Here is a 24,976-nt window from a genome sequence, read left to right as displayed (position 1 = left end):
AGGATATAGTCAAATCAATCAACATAAGCCCACCTGAAGCTTCCCAGCTGGAATTTTTAACATTAAGTATACAAATGTCTGATTGCCTGACTGATGAAGGTCTTGACAAATTAGTAACATATTTATTGCACATTGCAATAAAACAATTATTTTAAATTCCAGCACTCCCAAAAGCGACTGCCCCAGAAGTATTGCCTACCTAATTTAGAGTTAATCCCCTCGTGCTTTGCAAGGGCCATCGCAAATCCGAAGTATGTCACTCGTTGTACTTTGTGGAGGATTTGCTTCACGTATGGAACTGGTGGGTAACTATAAAAAAAGGACATTTTTGTTCATCACATCTTTCTCACTTATATTTAATAAAAGGTAACACTCATTCCTTTCAGGTAAGAAATTCATTTTAAATAAATATGTTATACACTGAATATGTTATACACTTATGAGGGCAAGTCCTAACAAGAAACCCAGTGAAAAATATGTTAAACGCTACTAAAATTTTCAGATGGAACAATTACCAAAGACAGATGCTATAGACACTACAAAATCTGTTGCTTACAAAAGAGATTGGACCCAGTGATATTAATAATTAGGCTGTCGTAGAGATACTGTCTTTTCATTTTTGTGCTTTTTAAAAACTGTGAACTGAAATCAGAGAGAACTGTTTTAATCTAGGGATTTACAAGGATGGCTGCATGTTTTGAAAGTAAGGAATTTGGTACCTATTGTGAACACTGTTTCTGTAGCTGTGGGGTCCAGCAACATGCAGACAAACTGGCGACAAGGGACTGTTTAAGGGTGAAGGTAATTGGTTTGTGGATTTAAAAAGCATAGGGCTACTCTCCCATTAGACAGAGGTCACTGCTGGTAGTTTAACCTGAGGTCAGGTGAGGTAAGAGGTTGAGAAGGACAATCCTTCACAGTAATGTCAGCTAGTGCAGGACTGAACCCACACTGTTGGCATCAATCTACATTGAAAACCCAGCTGTCCAGCCAAGTGAGCTAAACCAAACTGTCTCCCCCAACTAGGGACCAGTTATCAATGACAAAGGTTGTCTGCCTGCTTTCAACAATATGATTGATTGCCAGTAGCATGGGTCGTGAATAAGACAGAAAATAGTCAGACCAGAACACAAACCAACAGGTACACAGCAGTCAAAAAAATCCTTTTTTCAGTTCTGTGTAGTAAACCACTTCAAACCTTAAGAAAATTAGCTTACCTTTCCTTTAGTAGATACTGCAAGTGGTGACTTTGAATTGGATAAGTCAGAGACCTTTCATGAGTGACACAGCCACCCTCTGCCCAGTGGCAGCATTCAAAAAAAGGACAGTCAAGGAGAAACCTTTGGATCAGCAAGAACCAACCCCACAGGTTTTGTGAACAATGAATCCTATACTGTTTTCCAAGGTTCCCTTTTGCCTGTGTTCTTTTTCCCTTGTTTATTTTTGCCTGTGTAAGGGGGATTTTATAAGATGTTTAGAGTTTTAATTTGTAGGATTTGCTTGATTTAGTTTAATTGTTTATCTATAGCTAGAACCTGATTACCTGTGATAACTAATGATGTTTTAAATAGTAACCTAGTGTTTTCTAACAACCTGGGGCTCAAAATTAAGGAGGTTGGTGATTTTGCATACTTCTTTCAGAAACTTCTAACTTTAGTGATGACTGTAGGAACAGTAGAGTTTGATTTCCAATGCATTACCCCAGTGAGGTGTGACACAATGGGCAAGATAGGAGTCATTTGGAAAAGGTGGTGAGCTGAACCCACCAAGCATTCATTCTGATTCCATGTCTGATGTTCCTGATGGCGAGTCTGTAAAATCACAACCAGAATACTGATGAAATGAGTTGGGCTGTCAATAGGGACCTTAAAAACTGATAATGACCATCAATTGGCAACTTGTCACTGCCCAACGAGAATCTCACCATGCCACTTGTAGAAAGGTAGAAGCTAGTAGGGTGAGGTGATGTCAATGTCAAGATATACCTCACTGAACATCTCTCCTGATTCTGCCACACAATTCGCCATAACCTACCATGTTCAGACCCCATAAGACTCTGCAGAAGTGTCTGCTGTTTAATGATCTCTGAACTAAATCCTGAAAACACTTGTGACCCAAACATGAGCACATTAGCAGGATCACATCTTGACAAAGACAGAGGAATTCATGTCTCTTGTTTACTGAATTTTCAAATTATAGTGCAGTTGAATAAGACAAATGATTTATTGTTAGTGCTATAGTCTAATGGTTTGTAGACTGCTCAGTTTACTGTCCTTAGTTCTCATTGATTAATAATTATACATTTGTCTTGATTCCGTTCTTTGGCAGGATAGAGTAAAAACTGGATAAGACACATCTCTTTCCACGACTGACTGTGCAGTGAAGTTGCTGCTCTGCAGTAGACTGTCCTCCTAAGGTTGCCAAGTAAAGTCAGAAATTACAACCAGGTGATTGTCGTTGATGGGGTTATGAAGAATCTGGTTGCTGTAAAAATCAGAAAGATCTTTTCGATAACCTTTCAATTCTTGGTTTAATCAGGATACCAGATTGATTAACAGTATAAAACTGAAGACAAAGTGACCTGCTGCTGGAAAAGTAAAATACTGCAGATACTAGAAATCTGAAATAAAAACAGAAGTTGCTGGAAATAGTCAGCAGGTTGGAGTGTGGTGGCAGAGAAACAGATTGGTTGTCGACCTTTCATCAGAATGGAGAAATGTTGAAGAAGTAGTAGGATCTGAGCAAGGGTTGGATTAAACCAGGATGAAAGGAAGGTCAATGATAGAGTGAAAAACAAGAGAGATTAAAATGACAAAAGAGTTAGTCCATCAGAGGTGGGACAGGAAAAGAAACATGAGTGATGTGGGTTACGGTGGTTATGTGTCTGGTGAGTGTGGCGAGGCCAATCTTGATGTCAGGAACATCTCACACCAGCTTTTACACTTATCACAAGCTGGATAGTGAGATTCTCGCTAGGTAGTTACAAGTTGTCAATTGACAGTCAGTATTGCTTGTGAAATGGTTTGTTAACAGCCCAACTCACCTCATTAATTTCAGCCTCCCATCTCATAAACTTGCCAAAAAAGCTGCACGCTGGAATTCTCTTCTCAGAAATTAGTGGACCTTGTGTCACTAAATTTACTCAAGGCAGACTTTGACAGATTTTTGATAGAGAAGGAAATTAAGGATATGGAAGGGACAGACAAGAACAAAAAGTTGAGACTACAATCCGATCCATTAAATCATTGAATGGCAGAGTAAATTTGAAGGACCGAATGGCCTAATTCTGCTCATAAGAACTATTATACATGTGAAGTTGGAAAAAGTGTGGTTTGGAAATCCAATGTTAATAAATACATTTAGCACATTAGATCGTCACTCATTTAAAATGAAATATATCTTCCAATTTTTGAGTATAGAGATGGACATTCAGAATCACTCCACCTATGCATTTTAAGTTTCATTCTGCTGCCCTGACTGTGTAATTATAATAATGTTTATTTGATAAAGAATTCAATTTAACTTCAACGAACAGGCACAGAATGCAAAAAAGGCTGCCAGAGGTTAATGATTGATTCTTGTTGATTCATTTCAGCCAGCCAAAAACAAACTGATATGTTATCTCAATAGCAACCACAAAGACAACTATTTGAAATTCAATTACCCCTTTAGACAACACAATGGGTTTTTGCAGATTTGAAAATTTAAGACCTCTGAGACAAGCAAGAGACTTGAAGAAACTCCCACAGGGGATACCAGCGTAATTGATATTGCTTCATGTCATGTTAACATAGCAGCCATCTTCAGCTTGATCTGTATAAAGCTGAGAAACTCCATTTTAAATTAGAACTCCCCAGGAATAACCCTAGGAGGACAAAGTCTTTCAAGAAAAGAATTTTCAGCCAAAGCGAAAAGTTTACTTCAGAAATAAACCACGCTTCCGTCGAAAGAGTCTAAGCAACCTGGAAGTGGTGCAACGACAGAACTCATGAGGAAACCTAAACACCTTCTCTCTCAAAACCTGCTCTACTTACTGAGTCCATTCGTGCAAGCAATGCCCAACTATTCAACCATAAAAGCACTCACAGCCATTGAAGTCTGACTTAAAGGAGTAACCTCTTCATGAGCCACAGATGCCTGTTAGTATGACCTGAGTGAAATTCTGGGCTTACCTGTATCTCTGGGCCTATTGCTGAATGTTACATCCTTGCCATAACTGTTGTACTGCCAAAGGCACTGCCCGTGTGCACAGCTGCTGGCAACTCTCATGGGGGTGAGATTTATCCTGAAGAAGGATAGACATCCTACCTCATACTTACTGAAGGGCCATTGCCTGAATAATTTAAATAGGGCTAAATGAAGAACTGAGCCTTGACATTCACATTGGGTGAATGTGTAAAATCCAGTCCGCAGTCACAAGGGATCCTATGAAAAAAAGCTGTGATTCACTAGGTTGAGTAGAAAAAGATACGAAGTTCTGTCAGACAGCATGCTTTAAATAAAAAGTCATTTTTAGAGAGGATATACAGGCTGCTGCTGTGTGACCCTATTTTTGTTTGAAAAGTCTGGATACATAGACTAAATATTTCCTTTAGGATCACTGTATTTTAAACCTCCTGATTATTTGGTCAGTATAAGAGGCAACCAATAGTTTATTAACCTTTACTCTGCTGAATAAACAGGAACTTCATATGTTTAGAAGAAGAATTGGCATCCTTTAAGATTCAACATGTCACTCTGTGCAACTGAAATGATTCAATAACCTGCTTAAATTTCTGAGTTCATGCCAGAATCAATCTGGCACGGACTGAACTTTGGCACAAACTTTGTAACGTAAATCCTGCCAACGTGCAGCAGATTTAATTTTACCATGAAATCTATGGTTCTTGTGGTGGGGTTTGTGCTGGTATCAATTTGAAGGCAGCATAATGTCCTGCTGAGAAACTGCATCAATAATAACTCTTTTGTCTCGTTCTGATGGGATTTGCTTGTGACTGGTTTTAACAAAACATTAATTTCAGGGAATTTTGTTCCAAGATTTTACAATTTAATGAAAGATAAAGTACAAATCAATTAACGTAACAGCCCATATCGTGTAATCTGTACAGCTTTGCGGAGGGGGTTACAATGATAAAGCAGCAAGCTATCTTTGCTTCCTTTTGTCACTGAACATTTTCAGATGGCAGGCATGTTAGAGTGAGCAAGCAAAAAGCTGCAAATACACCATGGTGAAAAAGGCAGGTGGCTGAGGAAGACAGTCAAAATATCCCAGTGATGAAGCACTGTTCTTTTGAAGACAGTAGAGACCAATGTTAAAGACATCTGTGTGTGGAAGGTGAAACATTGTAAACATGCGGATTGTAAACATGCGGAAGGTGAGTATTGTAAGAGTACTACTGTGTGTCAGGCAACAGAGAAAACAGACACAAGGTGTGCTTAAAAATTGCAGGCAAAGCCTCAGAAAAGCTGACACCCCTAGAATACATACTTAAAAGATGCAGTTATTTTGAAAGAATAGTATTGTTCTGAGTTACCACACTAAAGCTACAGGTAGGTTTAAACATCCTGGAGGATTATGGCATAAATTGTGGACAGCTCCCCATAAATTTCGTGAAAATATTGCTGGTGGCTGTGCATCTATAACATGATGCTTTAAGCCATCTTGTGGCACAGTGATAGTATCCTTACCTCTGGCCCAGAGGATCTGAACAGCTGAATTAAAAATGATTTATAAGATGGCACTTCAGCTACTAAACATGATTGTTAAACTGTTTGAGCAGAGTCCCAGTGACATTAATTCCCCTCTCAATGTGAAAAATACGTTGCATCAGCAAAAGCCAAATCAATTTCTGCAAAACAATCTGCTCATCAGGGTCATACAGTCATACAGCACAGAAACAGACCCTTCGGGCCAACCAGTCCATGCTGACCATAATCCCAAATGAAACTAGTCCCACCTGTCTGCTCCTGGTCAATGATATTAGGCCAGATCTTACCAACAGAGAACATGTACAGAAGCTATCTACAGCACATGATAAAGATCAATTCAAAGGTAACAAAAGCAGAAATTGCTGGAAAAACTCAGCAGGTCTGGCAGCATCTGTAGAGAGAAAGCAGAATTAGTGTTTCAGGTCAAGTGACCCTTCTTCAGTTCTGAGTTTGTCCAGCAATTTCTGTTTTTGTTTCTGATTTCCAGCATTGGAGTTTTTAAAATTATAATTCATACTTGTCTTGATTCTACACTCTCCATACATCCTGAATCTTGTGATCAAAGTCTCTCTTCTTCTAGTCCTTTTACGTAAAGACTCACCATATATATCGTAAGAAGATCCCCTGCACGTAATTCAATCTGTCAAAAATGTTTAGCAAGTCTGTTCTGCAATCCATCAATCTAGCAAATTGCCCTCATCACCAAAGGCGTGGTGACAAGAAGATGGGAGTCTTACCTCAGTCCAGGTACCCTTTCCTCATAAGGAGGTTGGGCAGTGCCACTGGGTAGGGCACACTCACAACAAGCCTGGTTGCTCCAGACACAAACACCCCTCAGACCAAAACTCCAAGACAAACAAACTCCACTGTAGCATAGACTCCCTCCAGGCCAGTTGTTTATCCTGGGACTGCAAGAAACATAATAAAGGAAAGGAGGAAGATCTTCTGAGGGCACATAGGTGGTATGGGTGAAACCTCATTGTAAATGCAATTACGTATTTGGGCGGCACGGTGGCACAGTGGTTAGCACTGCTGCCTCACAGCACTAGAGACCCGCCTCAGGCGACTGACTGTGTGGAGTTTGCAAGTTCTCCCCGTGTCTGCGTGGGTTTCCTCCCACAGTCCAAAGATGTGCAGGTCAGGTGAATTGGCCATGCTAAATTGCCCGTAGTGTTAGGTAAGGGGTAAATGTAGGGGTATGGGTGGGTTGCGCTTCGGCGGGTCGGTGTGGACCTGTTGGGCCGAAGGGCCTGTTTCCACATTGTAATGTAATCTAATCTAAATATATGTTCACTTTTCATCATCAGATGTGTGAGCGAATGTCAGTCAAGCTGCAAGTATAAGATCAAAGGCGTAGAGTCTAGCCCTCTGTCATGTTACACAGTGTTTTAAATTGCATGCGTGCAGTATGCAGCTCCTCCACCATGTGCAGGCTATGGGACCTTGGAACGTAATTGATACTTTGACAATTAGAGTGAATCTGTCTAGAATTAGAATTAGAATTTATTGTCATGTGCACTGAGTGCAGTGTAAAGTGTACAAAGTCACCATTCTCACGTGCCATATTGGTTACAGAAACATCATTTTAAAAATGCAGAAATAAAAGAAAGCCAAAAGGTAAGAGGTACACCCAGATTGTAAAGTTGAAGTCTTATCCCCATATCCTTGCTGCTGCTACCTCCAATCTCCAGCGTCATTGCCACTTCAGACTGTCAGGAGGCTGCTGCATTCACCATTCCACACATGGCCCGCTCTTGCTGTTGTGTCAATGCTGCCAATTAATCCTCTGCAAAAGGCCCCAAAAAAAGAACAAGAGCAGAAGTAAAAAGAAAAAAAAAGTAAAGAAAGAAAGCGGACGGGAGCCCCGGGCTCAGGAGCCCACACACAGCCCGACATCGAGCTACCTCAGTCGTGATGTAAGCAAAATGAAATAACATTGAAATGTCGGGAATGCAATACATTGATTGTGCATCACAGTCACTAGTGGGATTGCCTCCTGATGCTGCGAGATGTGGTCAAGAGTGCTTGGGGTCAGGATTTGTGGTTCACTCGTACATTATTGCCTAAGGTTCACATACAACATTTTGTGATCATAGGTGTTTTTCACTTGCACTGCATCCATGTCTGTTTCACGCTACGGAAGAAGTGAAGACCCCTCCCTCACAGAACGAGACAATTCCATCTGGGCGTAGTGGCAGCCATTTTCATCTCCATTACACATTTATTATTTGAATTTCAAGGGAAGAAAATCACATCCATGCTTCACACAGTGACCCACCATAACTACACATTCTGTTCTTGATAGGCCTCCCAGTCAACGCATCAGCCTTGATCTTCATTGCATTTCTACTCAATCAGTTTGATTAACTGCTCACATTCCCTCTATACTCTCCCACCCGAGCCCCAGCCTACTGAATCCTCATGGCAGAAGTGAGGACTGCAGATGCTGGAAATCAGCGTCTAGATTAGCGTAGTGCTGGAAAAGCACAGCAGGTCAGGCAGCATCCGAGGAGCAGGAAAATCGACGTTTCGGGCAAAAGCTCTTTCTGATGAAGGGCTTTTGCCCAAAACATCGATTTTCCTGCTCCTTGGATGCTGCTTGACCTGCTGTGCATTTCCAGCAATATCGATCTAGATATTGAATCCTCATGCCAGACATAATAATGCACTGCCCCCTTACTGAAGACATCGTGGTGCTAACTGTCCATAACATCCCCACCCCCTAGCATTACCCTTTCCTTTCCATACTCCCATGTCCCTCGCTCTGACCTGCTGAGTTTTCCCCCTTCACAATTTGCATCCCACTGAGCTGCTTCCAAACCGCACAATGAGTTGCCCTGCTTTCCTCCTGCAGCTGCAGCCCCTGATTAAACAGCACATTGACTTTGGGTAACTGGACTCTCAGAACTGATTGTGGCCAACCATCTTCACTGACTTGAACAGACAGCCTTCATTGATCACAGAATTGTTTTGATGCAGAAGGAGTCCATTCAGCCCATCATGTCTACATTGGCTCTTCAGATGAACAACGTTATCTAATCTTCTACTTTTACTCCATACTTCTGCACACTACTTCTACCCAGATAATCATTCAGTGGATAACCAGGCAGTGCATTCCATATCCTGCCTACGTGCTGTGTGAAAACATTTATTTCTTACATCAGCCTTGTTCTTTTGTACAGCACTTTCAATCGACACCCTCTCATTCTTGTACCTTTTGCATTGGGAACTGCTTCTCCCTATATACTCCATGCCACCCATTCATGATTTTAAACACATCTATCAAATATCCCTTCAGCTTTCTTCTCTCTAAGGAGAACAGTCCCAACTTCTTCAATTTATCATCATTATTGAAGATTCTCATTTCTGGAACCATTCTTGTAAATTGCTTCTGCACTCTCTCTCTTCTATGCAGTTACATCTTATACCTTATAATGTGGCAGCCACAACTGTATATAACATTCCAGCAGAAGTTTAATAAGTCAAATTCACAATTTCAACTTCACTTCCCTGCTCTTGTACTCTGTGCCCCATTAATAAATCTGAGAACACTGTAGGCTTTACTTACTGCTCTCCCTACCTGTCTTAGCATCTGCAATGATCAGTGCATATATACACCCAGGTTCCTCTGCTCCTGCACACCCTTTAGATTTGTTCCTCCCAATCAACCCTAGCCCTGACCCTCTTTTAGGCTGTCTTTCAAAATTCATAAAGTGCATCATGTCTCACTTCACTCAATTGAACTATATCTGCCATCTATCTGTACCTTCCACACCATCCTCCTCACATTCTTCCAAGTTTTGTGTCACCTGCAAATTTTGAAATTATCTCCTGCACATCAAGATCCAGATCTTTGATATATATCAGGAAAAGCAAAGATCTCAGTACTGAAACAAAACAGAAATTGCTGGAGAAATTCAGAAGGTCTGGCAGCATCAGTAGATAGAAAGCAGAGTTAGTGACCCTTCTTCAGAACTTCTGCTCTGAATTTTCTCCAGCGATTTATATTTTTGTTTCAGACGTCCAACACTCAGTTCTTTGTTCTATTTTCGTGCCCCAATACTGACCCTAGGAAACTCTACTACAAACCTTTCTCCAGATGAAAAAATACCCATTGATCATTGCTTTCTGTTTCCTTTCAATCAGCCAATTTTGTATCCACATTGCTCCTGTCCCTTTTATACCATGGCTTATACTTCCCTCAGAATTTTCTTGTATGGAATTATATCAAATGCTTTCTGGAAATCCATGAATATATTATACATCTTTCTGTTACGTCTTCCAAAACTCCAGCAAGTTAGTTAAACTTGATTCCGCTTTAGAAACCCATGCTGACTCTTCATAATCAACCCACCTTTTTCCACGTGCCTACTAATTCTATCTTAAATAACTATTTCTAGAAGCTTCTCCACCACTGAGGTTAAACTGATTAGTCTGCATTTACAAGTGTTGTTGAACAAGGCTGTGATATTTGCAATTCTTCAGTCTTCAGGCACTTCCAAGTCCAGAGAAGACTGAAAGGTTATGGCCAGTCTCCTTCCTATGGTCCCCCTCATTTCCTTCAAGATCCTTGGTTGCATTTCTTTGTGTCACGCCAGCTTTAAGTACCAACAGTACATCAATACAAGACTTCTTCCTAATTAATTTATAACTCTCCTAGTGATAGAGTTCCCCTCTGTCACCATGGCTTGGGAACAGCTTCTTCCATTTCTGTTAAGGCAGATGCAATGTATTCATTTAACACCCCTGATTAATCTATTTGCAAATCTTCAACTGACTTATTCTCTGACTACAATGGATGCCCAGTGTTGACCATAGTCCGCTTTCCAAACTGTATTAGTATGAGTCCCTTGACTCTAACTACCTGAAGCCCTGGACAGATATCGGAGGCAGCTATTAACTTACTTCAGTTGCCTGACTGAAGGGTGTCTCCTTTGACTTGACTGAGGATTATTTCCTTAGACTTTGCCAGATTGTACTTTGGTTAAGGCACATGCAGTCTGCTTGCTGCAAAGCTGCTGGCAACAGCATTCCAATGAAAGACACTGGCTTGCTCCAGACCGCAGTACGGAAATGCAGGATTGTCTTGCAAATGGATCTGAGATCCACCATGAGGGAGCATTGGGGATGGTACACATCAGATCCCAACATTTGTGGATGGCTGCTGCCCATATTTTGCACCTTGAGACATAGGCTAATGGGTCCAAGACCGAAGGCCAGAGGTGGCAAGCCGGACTCATCGGAAAATTGCTATAACCTTCATGTCGTGAATTGTTTTGATCTGGCGAATAGGAAGCTGCATATAAATTGGGCGAGATGAACTGTAATGAGATGTTAATACATATTAAAGTATGCAAATAAGTTTTTCACCACTCATCAGAGAGAATCTTGCCTTGCCGTTCAGCATTTGGTTTGAAAATGGGACAATTTGCTCTTCAAATTGAGAAACTTTTTACTGCCAAACTCATACAATTCTCCCAACTTCCTGACCAATGCCATGCCATTCAGAGGCTGGGAAAATTCTGACTGTAATACATTTGTAACATTAATAAGCAGATATCCCAGTCAATGCACAAGTCTGATATAACAGTGTTAATAATTATTGTTGTTCATGAACTTCGAGATATCTATATCAAAAAGAACCTAGTTTCATGGTATATGTTATGGGGTAACATAGATGGAATATTTCAAACATATCATATTGGTAAGGGTGTTTGACCCATCAATGATAGCAGATCTCCAAGAGAAGCAACTACAAACAGGACAAGACAGGACCGAATATATGCCCTAATCTTAGAAAACTATAGTTTATGTCCTCCTGAGTAAGCAGACAAGGCATTCGTATAACTCTCCTGAAATATGCTATATTTGATAAGACAGAACTTACTTAGCATTGACCTTCTGATTCAGTGGCAAGAGCATTGCTCAAAAAAGCTAAAATTATGTTTCTAGCTACAGAGGACAGCTTAAATAACGAGTGGAGATGTATTTAGCACAATCAATCATTTCTAAAATGACAGTTTTAAAAAAAAACAGCAAACTGACAATTTCAGCTACAAAGCTGCTGTGAGATATGGAGCTGCTGCTGTACAGCAGTGGGATTGGTCCCAAGTTAGAGCATTTCATTGATTCTGGGGAATTACTGTACTGTCTTGTTGCTTGGTCATTTACAGTCAGATCGGCAGTGCAATTGTGTTTATTATCTAAGTATTGCTGAAAGAGACCACTCTGACCAGGGGTCTCCAAACATTTGATCTCAGCAGCGGGGGTGACAAGTAATGCAGCATGATATATTACAGCTTGAGTGTGTCTGTGGGGCCCAGTGTGGTGCACTGGGTCAAACATGAGGGAAAGACCCCAGTCTTGATTTTATGGAGCCTGTTGTAGCATGGAAGATGACAGACGTGCACAGAGAAATATACAGAGAGGTGCACAACAGCCTCCTGTGGTGGCAATCAAGTGGGTGGTAACAAAATGAGAAATATCCCACATTAGCAGCCGGAAGGTGCTGACATGCTAAATTTTCAATCTGTGTGTTGTTTAAGTGCAATTGACATGATATAATCATGCCTCCTGATTTAATGAAACTCATACCTATCTCTGACGCCTTTAGTAACCCACCCAATAAAACATGGTTACTCAGATGTGGTTTCTTTGGCTCTCTCTGACTGCCGCGTTATAGAGAATAACCTTTTTGTTTAACAACTCGAGGGTTACTAAAGGCTACACAAGATCATGTAACTCATGTAACCTATAGAGTAACTGGATTGACACTTTTGTGAGACATGTTGGCACCAGCTGTCTTTGGATTAAAAACTCTCCCTGAGAATCCTTGCAGGACCTTATGCACAGTGTACTGTATGCTCATGGAGACATTGTCTGTGTGTAGAAACTACCTGAGCTGAGATGCTCAGGCAGGAAATCCAGAAGAAATAGGTCCAATATGTAATAGGGCAGTCCACAGTTGAGGTGCAGATGGGTTATCTCTTAAAGTAGTACCACAGATCTCTCAGCTCCCCAGCCCACAAGCCTCATTGCTGATGAAGGGCTTATGCCCAAAACGTCGATTCTCCTGCTCCTCGGATGCTACCTGACTTACTGTGCTTTTCCAGCACCACACTCTTGACACATATCTGAGCCCTCAAGGGGACAGACCTTCAAGGAGGTAATGACAGATGAAGGGGTTACCCCATCTGAACTGTGACACCTCAGATGAACTGCTGATGCAACTCAGTGTGACAGTGGAGGAATCTTCTCTCTGGACTTTGGATGTCTTTTTGTGCTGGAGCAACTGAGCTTCAGACACTGGGAATTTAAACTGCAGGGTCACCTTAAAAAGCCTGAAGGACAATTTCTACCTCCAGTGCAGGGTTGCCTGTGCTTCAAATGTGACATTAAATCCTAATGGATGGAGATGGAGATGGGACTTACGTGACAACAGTGTCACCACCTACCCTTCGGGTTTTGCCAGATCTTGTGTGTCATCCGCACTCATGAGAGTGCCCCTACATACCCAGGATCAGCCAAGCCCCATGGGACTATACCCATAACATCCAGGTATACCAACTGGTGTCATAGTGGTACAATTAATTCCAACCTAGGAAGAATAACGGGTAACTTGAAAGATAAATTTTCAATTCTTACATATCTTTGTAATGCTCATAATGTTCGATTTCAGGAAATGTTTTTCAAAAATTCATTCCCAAGACGTGGGCATTGTGGCTAAACCACCATTTGTTGATGACCCCTAATTGACTAGAGGACAGATAAGAGTTACTGCACATTACTATGTGCCTGGAGTCACAGATAGGCATACCAGGCAAAGATGAAACAGATGAGATTTTCCCCAACAATTGACACTGATCAAAGTCAGGTTATCATTAAACCCTTGATTCCAGATTTTTTTTATTGAACTCAAATACTAAACTATATGCAAATGTGGGATTTGAACCAGGGCATCTAGATCATTACCTGCATCTCTGGATTAATAGTTCAGTGATAATAACCCGAGAACTTTGTCTCCTCTTGAAATATGGAATTGTGGTTGTTTTCTTCTTTTGGGACAAATTTTGTTGGTGGAATACACAGGAAAAAACGCGATGTTAGTTATGAGTGACAAATATTAGAAACAAATTGACATTAATACTGAATAAAGGAAAAAAACTGATTAATGACAACATAAATCACAGACTCAACATACAATACCAACTACTATAATAACATTACTTACTTGTGCTTATATCTGTCACAGAGTGTTTCCAAACAGTCATAAAACTGGGATGCATCAACACCTTCTTGTGTTGCTGTTTCAACAGACAGTAACCGATGTTGTTGGACGGAGGAAGTTGGCACAATCACAGCATTCGGATTTTTCCCCATAAGGAGGTCTTGATAAATAATAGAAATGCTTTCGAGATATTCTGAGGGAAAAATGCCAAAGGTTTTATTAAAAATGTACTACATACGTTAATGGTTAATCATGTGATTTTGATGATAAAACTCGAGTACTTTCCTCCAACCCAACAACTCTCCAAAGTGTTCATCTAATTCCGAGTACTTACACATTCTCCATTATAACTGCTCCATCATTACTGGCTGTGCCTTCACCTAACTCGGCTCCAAGCTCTGGAATTCCCTCCCTTTACCGCTGTACCTCTCTACCTTGCTGTCCTGCTTTAAGACACTTCTTAAAATCTAGTTTTATCACTCAAGCTTTTTGTCATTTGACAAAATTTCTCATTCTGTGGCTCAGGGTCCTACTTGGTGTTATGAAAGGAGCACATCTCTTATTTGAAGTATAAACTGGGAAATTGGAAGTTTGAACTGTTGTAGAAAATACCCCTTTTTAACAACTTGAAGGTTAAAAGCAGAACAGTGTAGTGTTCCCTTATTGGTTATATAAGCTACAATGAGTAGCTGGACTTCATAAATTTTGTGAGAAATGCTGGCACCAGATGTCTATGGGTTAAGAATCTGTTTTCATGAGTCAAGATGCAGTTTGCCACCAGTTACCTTCAGACTTCCAAAAGTATTCAAATTAAATAAAATCTTTAACTATCCCTCGCTGAGAGTAGGAAAATAAACAGCATTAAAAGATTTAAAAACAAAATTTCTATCTCAAGCAAAATCATATGTTTAAATGACTGGTTACTGAATTGAGGATTGACAACAACGGTATATTATCATCAAAGCCAACAAGACCTGTGACAGTGTCTGTCATCTCATTCCACCCTTACAGCATGGACTCTTGAACCACAGCTGGGAGCAGATGCGGTGGAGTCGAAGGAATTGGGAGAATGGGATGGCGTTTTTACAGTTTTTACAGTGTCTGTCATCTCATTCCACCCTTACAGCATGGACTCTTGAACCACAGAATTTGTTCCCCTTTGCTTATACGTTTCACCCATATTACTTATGGAAAACTGTCTACTTTCACTGCACTGTCCAAGCACACCAATGTCTTTACTTCCTTGGAAGGCTAAGGAAATTCACCACGTCCAAAATGACTCTTTCCAATTTTTATAAACGCACCACACAAAACATCCTATCTGGCTGCTTCATAGTGTGGTATGGCAACTGTTCTGCCCAACACAGCAATAAACTAGAGTGTTGTGTATACAGTCTAGTCCATCACGCAAACTAGACTTCCATCCATTGACTCCATCTACACTTCCCACAGGAATGCAACCAACATAAAGAAAGATCTCTTCCAACCTTGTTATACTGTTTTCCACCTTCTTCTGTTGGGCAGAAGATACAAAAGTTTGAAAACATGTACCAACAGATTCAAGAACAGCTTCTGCCCCAATGTTATCTGACTTTTGAACGGACCTCTCAACTATTAAAGTTGATCTCTCTCTGCACCTTCTATGTAGTTGTAACACTGTATTTTGCATTCTGTTCTATTACTTTCATGTATATGATGTACCTGAATAGCACATATAACAACACTTTTAACTGTATCTCAGAATGTGATAATAATAAATCAAATCAAATCTATTTGTGAATGGAAGTGTGCATGTTTGGATTTTACAAAGGTATAGGTTAAGTTTACTGATTAGTAGTTAATCCATTTGCCTTTAAGGGATAAATTTACTATAATAAATAAGTCAGAAACAAAAACTCAGGGTCACCATACCTGAAACATCAACTCTGACTTCTTTTCACAGATACTGCCAGATCTGCTGAGCTTTTCCAGCAACTTCTGTTTTGTTTTTGATTTATAGCATCCGCAGTTCTTTTGGTTTTTATAATAAGTAAGTCATTGTTTCCATGTTTATTGACGAAACCTGTTGTGAGTTTTGTTTATCTTACATAATGGTCAATGTCAGGTAAATGAAGCAGCTGAGTGATTAAATTGATGACTCAGGATTATTGGGGCTTGATTTCCAGCACATGTTTTTCTTCAATGTCATGACATTTATTTTGCTCTTGTGAAACACCTTGGCATATTTCGTTCCATTAAACCCATAACTTAAGGAAGAGCTTGGGATCAAAACCCAAATTTTTCCTCCAAGTTACACATCATCCTGAGTGGTACTCTATTTCAGTTCAACACATATCTCTACCATGTTGTGTCAAATCAATTTTATTGTAATTATACAGCTCTTCCTTGAGACCTTTACTACCTGCTTGATGTTCTGTAATTGTGATGAAAGTTATGTGATTTGACTGACTATTCATAATGCTGGATTTCAAAACAGTGCCATATTAGAGTTGGTTACTTCAGTGAAGTTTTTTTAGAAAAAGAAATCAGGTCAGGCAGTCCTTCCGGAACAGTGGTCTGATCCAGAATGTGTTCGAGAGCAGCTAACTGTGAACGCCTAGAGGGCAAATACAATGAGATGTTTATACTGTAGGGTTTACAACAGGTAGTGCCTGATTTCCACTCAAAATAATGTGATGGACAGAGTGCAATTTATGTAAATTATTTTTATAAGCTTTGGTTTCAAACTAATGGCCAATGGATTTTTTTTTGTAAATAGGTATAAACATTATTTAGTCTTTTCTGAAACTTGATATGTAACAGACAGCAGGTGATTGCAAGCCTCCTGGATTGTTAATGGAGAGGTCTTTTGTTAATGTGTGAATTCACGGCCAGAGAGATTAAACATTAAGATATTATTTTTAGCATAAAAATATTTTGAATTTAAAAAATCAGTTCAAAAGCTTTTGGAATCAATTCAAAGGGTACCTGGCTGAAGTCATATTCAATAGTTTTCCTTAAAAAAAAGGTTCTATATACAGCTGTAAAAGAAATAAACTATAAAAGCATGGGTACTGCAGATGCTGGAAATCTGAAACAGACGCAAAATGTTCTGGAGAAACCCAGCAGGTCTGGCAGCATCTGTGGTGAGAGAAACAGAGTTAATGTTGTGAACTTGGTAGCAGTTTTTTAAAACATTGATCTATCAGGTCAGATTTCATTCTGGGACTGGTCTTGTCCGGTTGTAATATCAGCTGGGATCACAACAATAATCAAGAATTGATCTTAGTTTAAAAAACCCAAGAACTGAAATCTTTTTGGATAGTTTAGAGGCAACCTGGTTGGGGTCAGAAATCAAAATAGTTTCTCTCCAACAGAGACTTTTTTCATTGCAGTTAAGGAAATAATTTAACTGAGCAGAGTTTTTGTTTAAGGACCTTCCAGACCAAAGAGTTTGACTCAAAATCTTCTGTGAATTATAAGTTTTAAGCTCTCAGCTTTGTATTCATGTAAGGAATCTCCACAGTTCACAGAAACTAGGGAAAATTTGTGGAACTTAAGGATTTGATATAGAGGTGTAACTCTACTGGATTTGAGTCACAGGATAAAATAGTGGAGGAAAACTAGAGTTCAAACCTTTTATCTTCAGTTTTGTAAGATCTTTTTGGATCCTATATCCGTAAAATCTAGCTTGTTGTTTTTTATTTGCCTCTTTTATTGTAATAAACTTCTGATCCATTATTAAAAATTTTCCACAGCCTCATATGACTATGGCTTAGTGACTGACAGCCATGCTAACTAAATTTAAAAAAAAACTATCAAGCCAGATTCTGGGTTCTGACTTTGTCCTATTGAACCATCAGTTGGGACCATAACATAATTATAAAGCTAATAAAAATGAATGGCTTTATTAAAAGCTTCCTTCTTACTGACGAGGCTTCAGGTAAAAACAATGACTGCAGATGCTGGAAACCAGATTCTAATTTAAAAAAAAACTATCAAGCCAGATTCTGGGTTCTGACTTTGTCCTATTGAACCATCAGTTGGGACCATAACATAATTATAAAGCTGATAAAAATGAATGGCTTTACTAAAAGCTTCCTTCTTACTGACGAGGCTTCAGGTAAAAACAATGACTGCAAATGCTGGAAACCAGATTCTGGAGTAGAGTGGTGCTGGAAAAGCTGAGGAAACTGTTGAAGTCCACATTGATGCCCTGGGGTTGAAGTGTTCCAAGGCGGAAGATGAGGCGTTCTTCCTCCAAGCGTTGGGTGGTGAGGGAGCAGCAGTGAAGGAGGCCCAGGACCTCCATGTCCTCGGCAGAGTGGGAGGGGGAGTTGAAATGTTGAGCCCACAGGGCGGTGTGGTTTATTGGTGCGGGTGTCCCAGAGATGTTCCCTAAAGCGCTCTGCTAGGAGGCGTCCAGTCTCCCCAATGTAGAGGAGACCGCATTGGGAGCAACGGATACAATAAATGATATTGGTGGATGTGCAGGTAAAACTTTGATGGATGTGGAAGGCTCCTTTAGGGCCTTGGATGGAGGTGAGGGAGGAGGTGTGGGTGCAGGTTTTGCAATACCTGCGGTGGCAATGGAAGGTGCCAGGAGGGGAGGGTGGGTTGTTGGGGGCGTGGACCTCACCAGGTAGCCACGGAACCAAACTACAGTCAATAACCTGCTGAGGAAATTCTGCTCACATTTTAACAACATGACAAATTATGGCAAAGCAGGTACAACAATCCACAACATTCTAAATGATAAATTAAACAACACATGATAAACAAAAAGGGCAATTTACTTCATCTCTCAATGTTAAGTGATATTATAAAAATTTCCAGGAACAAGATCCACATCCTCCCCTAAATCTAATCAGTTCTTCCTTTGAACAAACCCTATCTATGCACCACGTTTTGTTGAAATTTATTTCTAAAATATATATTGTTTACGGACAAACAGACTATCAGACAGAGGTGAAAACGTTACCTCCACCCACTTCAAATGGTCAAGCTGACTATGAATTCACTATTTTGGGAAGCATACATGACAGTAATACAAGTTCAGGTCACAGTGGCTCAGTGGTTAGCACTGCTGCCTCATAGCGCTGGATCTGATTCCACCGTTGGGTGACTGTCTGTATGTAGTTTACACTCCCCATGTCTACGTGGGTTTCTGTTGCGTGCTCAGGTTTCCTGCTACAGTCCAAAGAAGTGCAGGTAAGGTTAGGTGGATTGGCCATGCTATATTGTGCATTGTGCCCACGGATGTTCTGGCTAGGTGGACTAGTCATGAGAAATGCAAGGTTAGGGGGCGGGTCTGGGTGGGATGCTCTTTGGAGGATTGATGTGGACCCAATGGGCTGAATGGCCTGAGGGATTCTAATGTCATATTACATTAGCCTCGAAATATCATATGAGTGGATTGTTATGAAACACTTAAGCCTAAGTTGCCCAAAGCTCACAGTCCTAACAGTAGTCCGTAACCGCAGAGTAAGGAAACCTACCAAAGAACTAATCACATCTTTAAAAAGTATTAAAAATTTTGAAAGAAAGACAGTCGTTTCCTAATGGTTTTGTCTAACTTTGATAACTTCAAAGGGAGACTTTGTACCTTTATGTGCAGCTGTTAAATTGGAACATCTGAAGGGTAATGAACCGTTTCCTCCTGCTCATCTCAGGAAAGCAGACAGGCCTGCTATTTACCATTCATTTTAACAGACAAATGTCTCTGAATAGCAGAGAAAGCCTGCATGATTTATCTATTTCCAGAAGTGGTATGAAGAAGAAGGATTAGGTACGCAGATCCACTTGCAATCGATTGCTTCAGCCTTGCTATTTTGCCTGATCCTCAGTTTTGCCTCTTTTCATGGTGCCCAACACTGTCTCTTCAAGTGAGTTAAAAATGTATGTTTGTCCAACTCCAGCCCTAAGCTACTGCCTGCAGTTAACAGTCACTTTCATCTGTTAAAAGCATCAGAGTGGAGTGTGTCCAGCAATATGATATGGTGTAACTGATATAGTTGAATAGCTGCCAATTACTTGTGAGTACAAAGGTTGTGCGAGAGTAAGATCAAGCATTTGATTTGTAGGCCCATGTACTGCTTGATAAAGATTGTTTGTAGGTGGATGGAGTATGGGGCTATGGATAGTATGTTGAATTGAGCAATGGACGAGGCTAGTAGTGCAGTTGGTAATATGTGCCATTTGGAAGTGAACTCACTAACTGTGACAATTGTGTTAGTTTGTTCAACTTCTGGCAGCGCTTCCATGTTCATGGAGTAACACTACTGTCACTTCCTGTCACTGCGTATAGATAGACTTCTCCTACCCCAATCGATACAGGCCAACTCAACTTTTTATCTCTTCCACCAACATCTACACATTGCAGTGCCTGAAAAGTCTGTGTGTACTCCCTTGCAAATTATTACTCAAAGTATCAGAGCACAATACAGTTTCCAATGGAAAGGTTAAGAAGTGCCTGTCACCACTCCTTGAAGCCTGCAATGATTCTCTGTTTTGAAAGGTGCAATCTGCCTTTAATACTAGCAATTCACAATATTGGGTTCACTACTGATGCATGCATTCAATGCACATAGTGGATGACACTAACTAAAAAACATCAGTCATTCAGTAGGCAACACGAATCTACTATTCTGTCTGTAGTGCAATGAATGGATGTGGGTTAATTGCAAACTATATTTTCCATCTCTGTTTTGAGAGGTTAAATAATTTCTGAGGAGCAGGAGAATCGATGTTTCAGGCATAAGCTCTTCATCAGGGTCCCATGAAGGGAATATGTCCGAAACGTCAATTCTCCTACTCCTTGGATGCTGCCTAACCAACTGTACTTTTCCAGCACCATACTCTCGATTGTGATCTCTAGCATCTGCAGTCCTCACTTTCTCCTAGTTAAATAATTTCTGCCTATAAGATTCAGTCTTATAAATATAGCACATAAAATAAGAGCAAGAAGGCTATGATAAATCTATATATGATGCAAAGTCACAGTTGGAAGATTGTGGGAGTTCATGATGGATTAACTTTCAATTTCAATGGAACAGTAATTAGATCATTGCAGATATAACTAGACAGGAGGGGTCTTGGGGCACAGTGGTGGAGTTCCTGCCTCCTGGGCTAGGAGCTCTAGGTTCAAGTCTCAGCTGTCACTAACATGTGTCATAAGGTACCTGAACAGGTTGATTAAAGATATCTAAAGTCACGTGGAGAACACAGTGGTCAATGAACCCATGGGAATAAGTTTTTACATCTGCCAAAACTGGAGATCCAGCCTGAAATTATGAAGTCAGAAGTCACACAATACCAGGTTATAATCCAACAGGTTCATTTAAAATCACAAGCTGTCAGAGCGCTGCTCCTTCATCAGGTGAAGAGGCAGTGCTCCAAGAGTTTGTGGTTTCAAATAAACCTGTTGGACTATAACCTGGTGTTGTGTGACTTCTGATTTTGTCCACCCCAGTCCAACAATGGCATTTCCATATCATTGAATTATGAAGAGCCACTGGGAAAATTAGAGTCACATGCATTGGAACACTGAGCAAAATGCAATAGAAGTGTTCAAGTTATTAAAGGGATCGAAGGAAGCTAAGTCGCAAAAGATTACCTGAAGTGATTGACACATTAGTAATGGAAATAAAGAAGCATACGGATAAGCATAAATAATGGAACTAGAAGCATAAAGAGGAGCTTACACAGAGTTAGTTATGTTAAGAATTATAAGAATATCATCAACAAATGGCCAGTGCAGCTGTTTCTCTTAATTTATTTCTCCAGGCGATATGGCATTGTTGACAAAGCTGGTATTCATTGCCACCCCTAAATGCCTTGAACTGAGTGACTTGGCAGGCAGTTTCATCAAGAGCCAACCATATTGCTGTTGGTCTGTATTTATATGTAGGCCAGACGATACAAATCTTACTAAAGTAGATTTAGTAAAAGGAGACTGGTGGATTGCTTTAACACCCCAAGCTAACGGATCATCAGACATTCTTTAACAATGTCAAGTGATGCCATTCAAAGTAAAAAAAAACTGCTTCAGCCATTTTTCACAGATTGACCAATCAAATGGTTGCCAGTATTCCTAACTATGTAGAAATGATATACTGGTTTAGAGTAACACCCAGAAGAACCCCTTGAAACAATTAAAGGTTCAATTTAGAAAATTACAATTAGCTAATTTAGTGATAAGCTTTGGGAAAGGTGAGTTTACAAAAGTGCAGGTTTTTATAGAGGGTGTAACACCAGTATCACCTAACTGGTATACTCTTCATGACAATGCCTCTACCAATCCGAATCCACTTGTCAACCAATCAGCAATCTATTTCGGAGGCCTCCAAAATGTCAACCTTCTTCCTCATCAGATGATACCCAACCTCAGCAGTTGACAGGGCCCCCAGCCATGTCCGGCCCATCTCCCGCACCTCAGCCCTCACCCTCCTCCTTCCCTCCCACAACAGCAAGAGGGTACCCTCATCGTCAACAATCATTCCGCCAGCATCCACATCCAAAGGGTCATTAGCAGCCATTTCCACTGTCTCCAGTAGGATGCCACCACATATTCCCCTCCCCTCCTTTGTCAGCATTTTGTAGGGACTGTTCCCTCCAGGACAGGTCTGTCTACGCCTCCACCACACTCAACCTTCCCCTGTAACCGTAGAAGGTATAATACCTGCCTGCTTACTCCCTCCCTCTTCACTAGCCAAGGTCCCAAACGCAACTTCCAGTGAAGTAGCAATTTACCTACACTTCATTCAATCTAGTATTCACTGCTCACAAAGTGGTCTCCTCCACACTGGGAAGACAAAACACAGACTGGATGACTGCTTTGCAGAACACCTACACTCAAAAATGACCCTGAGCTTCCGGTTGCATTTTATTTCAACACCCTACCCTGTTCCCTGGTCAATATCTCTGTCTCAGATTGCTGCAGTGCTCCAGTGAAGTTCAGCACAAGCCAGAAGAACAGCACCTCAATTTCCGCTTGGGAAGTCTGCCACCCTCTGGACTCAATATCGAGTTCAATAATTTTAGGGTCTTCTCCCATCTCCTTACCCTAACCCCTATACAGCAGGACCTGTCATCACATAAACCACTACCACACACTACCCATTGGGAGCCACTAATGATTCCTATTAGCAGCTATTCATTCTCCCAGGCTGACCTTTACCCAATCCTCTGTATGTTTTTCTCTGTATCTGAGCTCCATTTCCACCTTTTTGTTCACTCTTTCTCCTTCCCCCAACCCTTTCTCTAGCATATCTATCAATCTTTTCCTAGCTACAATCATTTCTGAAGAATTGGACCTGAAACGTTAATTCTACTTTCTCTTCACAGATACTGCAAAACCCACTGAATTTTTCCAGCAATTTCTGTTTATGTTTCTAATTTCCAGCATCTAAGTTTTAGCAATCTATACTTATAGTGTATAAAATGAGTGTTTTCCCTTTAGATTGATCATTCTTGTGAATTTTCCAGATGAATGCAAGACATAAACCTTGAATAAACGTATATTCTTCAGCAATATTCAAATCAATAGAATTTTGAAAAATAAATGACCACTAATGCATTTGCTATCTCCATAGCTGCCTCGTTCAGCAATCTGGGATGTAGATCATTCAGACCTGGATTTGTCAACTTACAGTCATTTTAATATCTCCAATACTACATTTTTACTAATACTAATTTCCTTCAGTTTGTTATGACAAGGAATGAATCAGGTCTTTTCAACCCCCTCAACTGCCTGTAAAAAATATTTTAAATTTTTTTTAACACGTTGCTATATTTCACTCAAATAAAATGCTGTTCACCAGTTCACCGGAATGAATCAAGGAACCAAATACAAGGTTCTCATGGGTGAAAGGAAGAACAATGTTATTGCTCTTCAACTTCAAGAAAAGTCATAAAGGTGCAATATCAAACATATACACAATCACAAGTACAAGCTTTAAAAGAGGGAGAGTACCCAGTACTAAAGGAGGATAAAAGAACACGCAGTTTAAAAATCCTTAAAGTCTCCTTATGTGTTAGATTAGATAATATTCATTCAATCTTGTATCAGTAATGGTTGCAAATATTATGAATATTTTTGAGGTCATGGTGAAGGGATGTTTCTCCAATTTGCTTTCTCACCAGTTTGCGTCCTTTGAGAAAGATCGAGAAAAAACAGGGAAAGACAGGGCAAGCCTTCTCCGGTTCCAGTTATAAATCCATCTTTCTCTCTGCTGCTCTGCCAAAGTAGTGACTTGAAATCGAGCTCATTTGAGTGTTCTAATCTCTGGGCTCATTTTTCGGAATTACGTAATTATCAGGCGACCTTTCATCTTCAACACATAAATCTTATCTGTAAAGGTGTAAAGCAAACAGGAGATGTAGATCGGAGGTTCAAAGCTTTTTGAAAATATCAGTTTCAGTTCAGACTGTCTTTGTTTATCTCACATAAGTTTCATAAAGCTGGCCTAGTCTGTCATCAGTTGATTGCTGTGGCCATTTTAAGTCAGTGATTTTCCTTTCGTGAAATCATTTTAGTGAGTGAAGGTCCTAATTAAAATCTGTTCGAAATTGGGGTCCCAATAAGAAATAAGAAAGGGATAATCACCTTATTGGGATTGTAGTGTAGACCTCCTAACAGTCAGAGGGAAATTGAGAAACAAACTTGTAAGGAGAACTCAGCTATCTGTAAGAATAATAAGGTGATTATGGTAGGGGGTTTTCACTTTCCAAGCATAGACTGGGACTTCCATAGTGTTAAGGGTTTAGATGGAGAGGAATTTGTTAAGTGTGCACAAGACAATTTTCTGATTCAGTATGTGGATGTACCTACTAGAGAAGGTGCAAAACTTGACCTACTCTTGGGACATAAGGCGGGCAGGTGACTGAGGTGTCAGTGGGGGAGCACTTTGTGGCCAGCGACCATAATTCTATTAGATTTAAAATGGTGATGGAAAAGGATAGACCAGATCTAAAATTTGAAGTTCTAAATTGGAGAAAGGCCAATTTTGATGGTATTAGGCAAGAGCTTTCAAAAGCTGATTGGGGGCAGATGTTCGCAGG

The 24,976-nt window shown here is 40.3% G+C and overlaps 1 protein-coding gene across 3 annotated transcripts in view; it reads right to left on the bottom strand.

The window, feature by feature from the left end:
- Positions 1-24,976, bottom strand: part of c16h11orf49 (chromosome 16 C11orf49 homolog) — a 340,513-nt gene that overhangs the window by 35,382 nt on the left and 280,155 nt on the right. For all 3 annotated transcript variants that reach the window (XM_043705470.1, XM_043705472.1, XM_043705471.1), the window contains 2 exons: positions 13,940-14,129; positions 200-309 (listed from right to left, as the gene is read on the bottom strand). In XM_043705470.1, the coding sequence (XP_043561405.1) occupies positions 200-309; positions 13,940-14,129 (300 nt within the window). The remainder of the gene's footprint in view (positions 1-199; positions 310-13,939; positions 14,130-24,976) is intronic.

Source organism: Chiloscyllium plagiosum, chromosome 16 (assembly GCF_004010195.1).
Source record: "Chiloscyllium plagiosum isolate BGI_BamShark_2017 chromosome 16, ASM401019v2, whole genome shotgun sequence".
NCBI classification, from domain to species: Eukaryota; Metazoa; Chordata; class Chondrichthyes; order Orectolobiformes; family Hemiscylliidae; genus Chiloscyllium; species Chiloscyllium plagiosum.
Note: the sequence above shows the minus strand (reverse complement) of the source record. Positions and strands in the feature narration are given on the sequence as shown.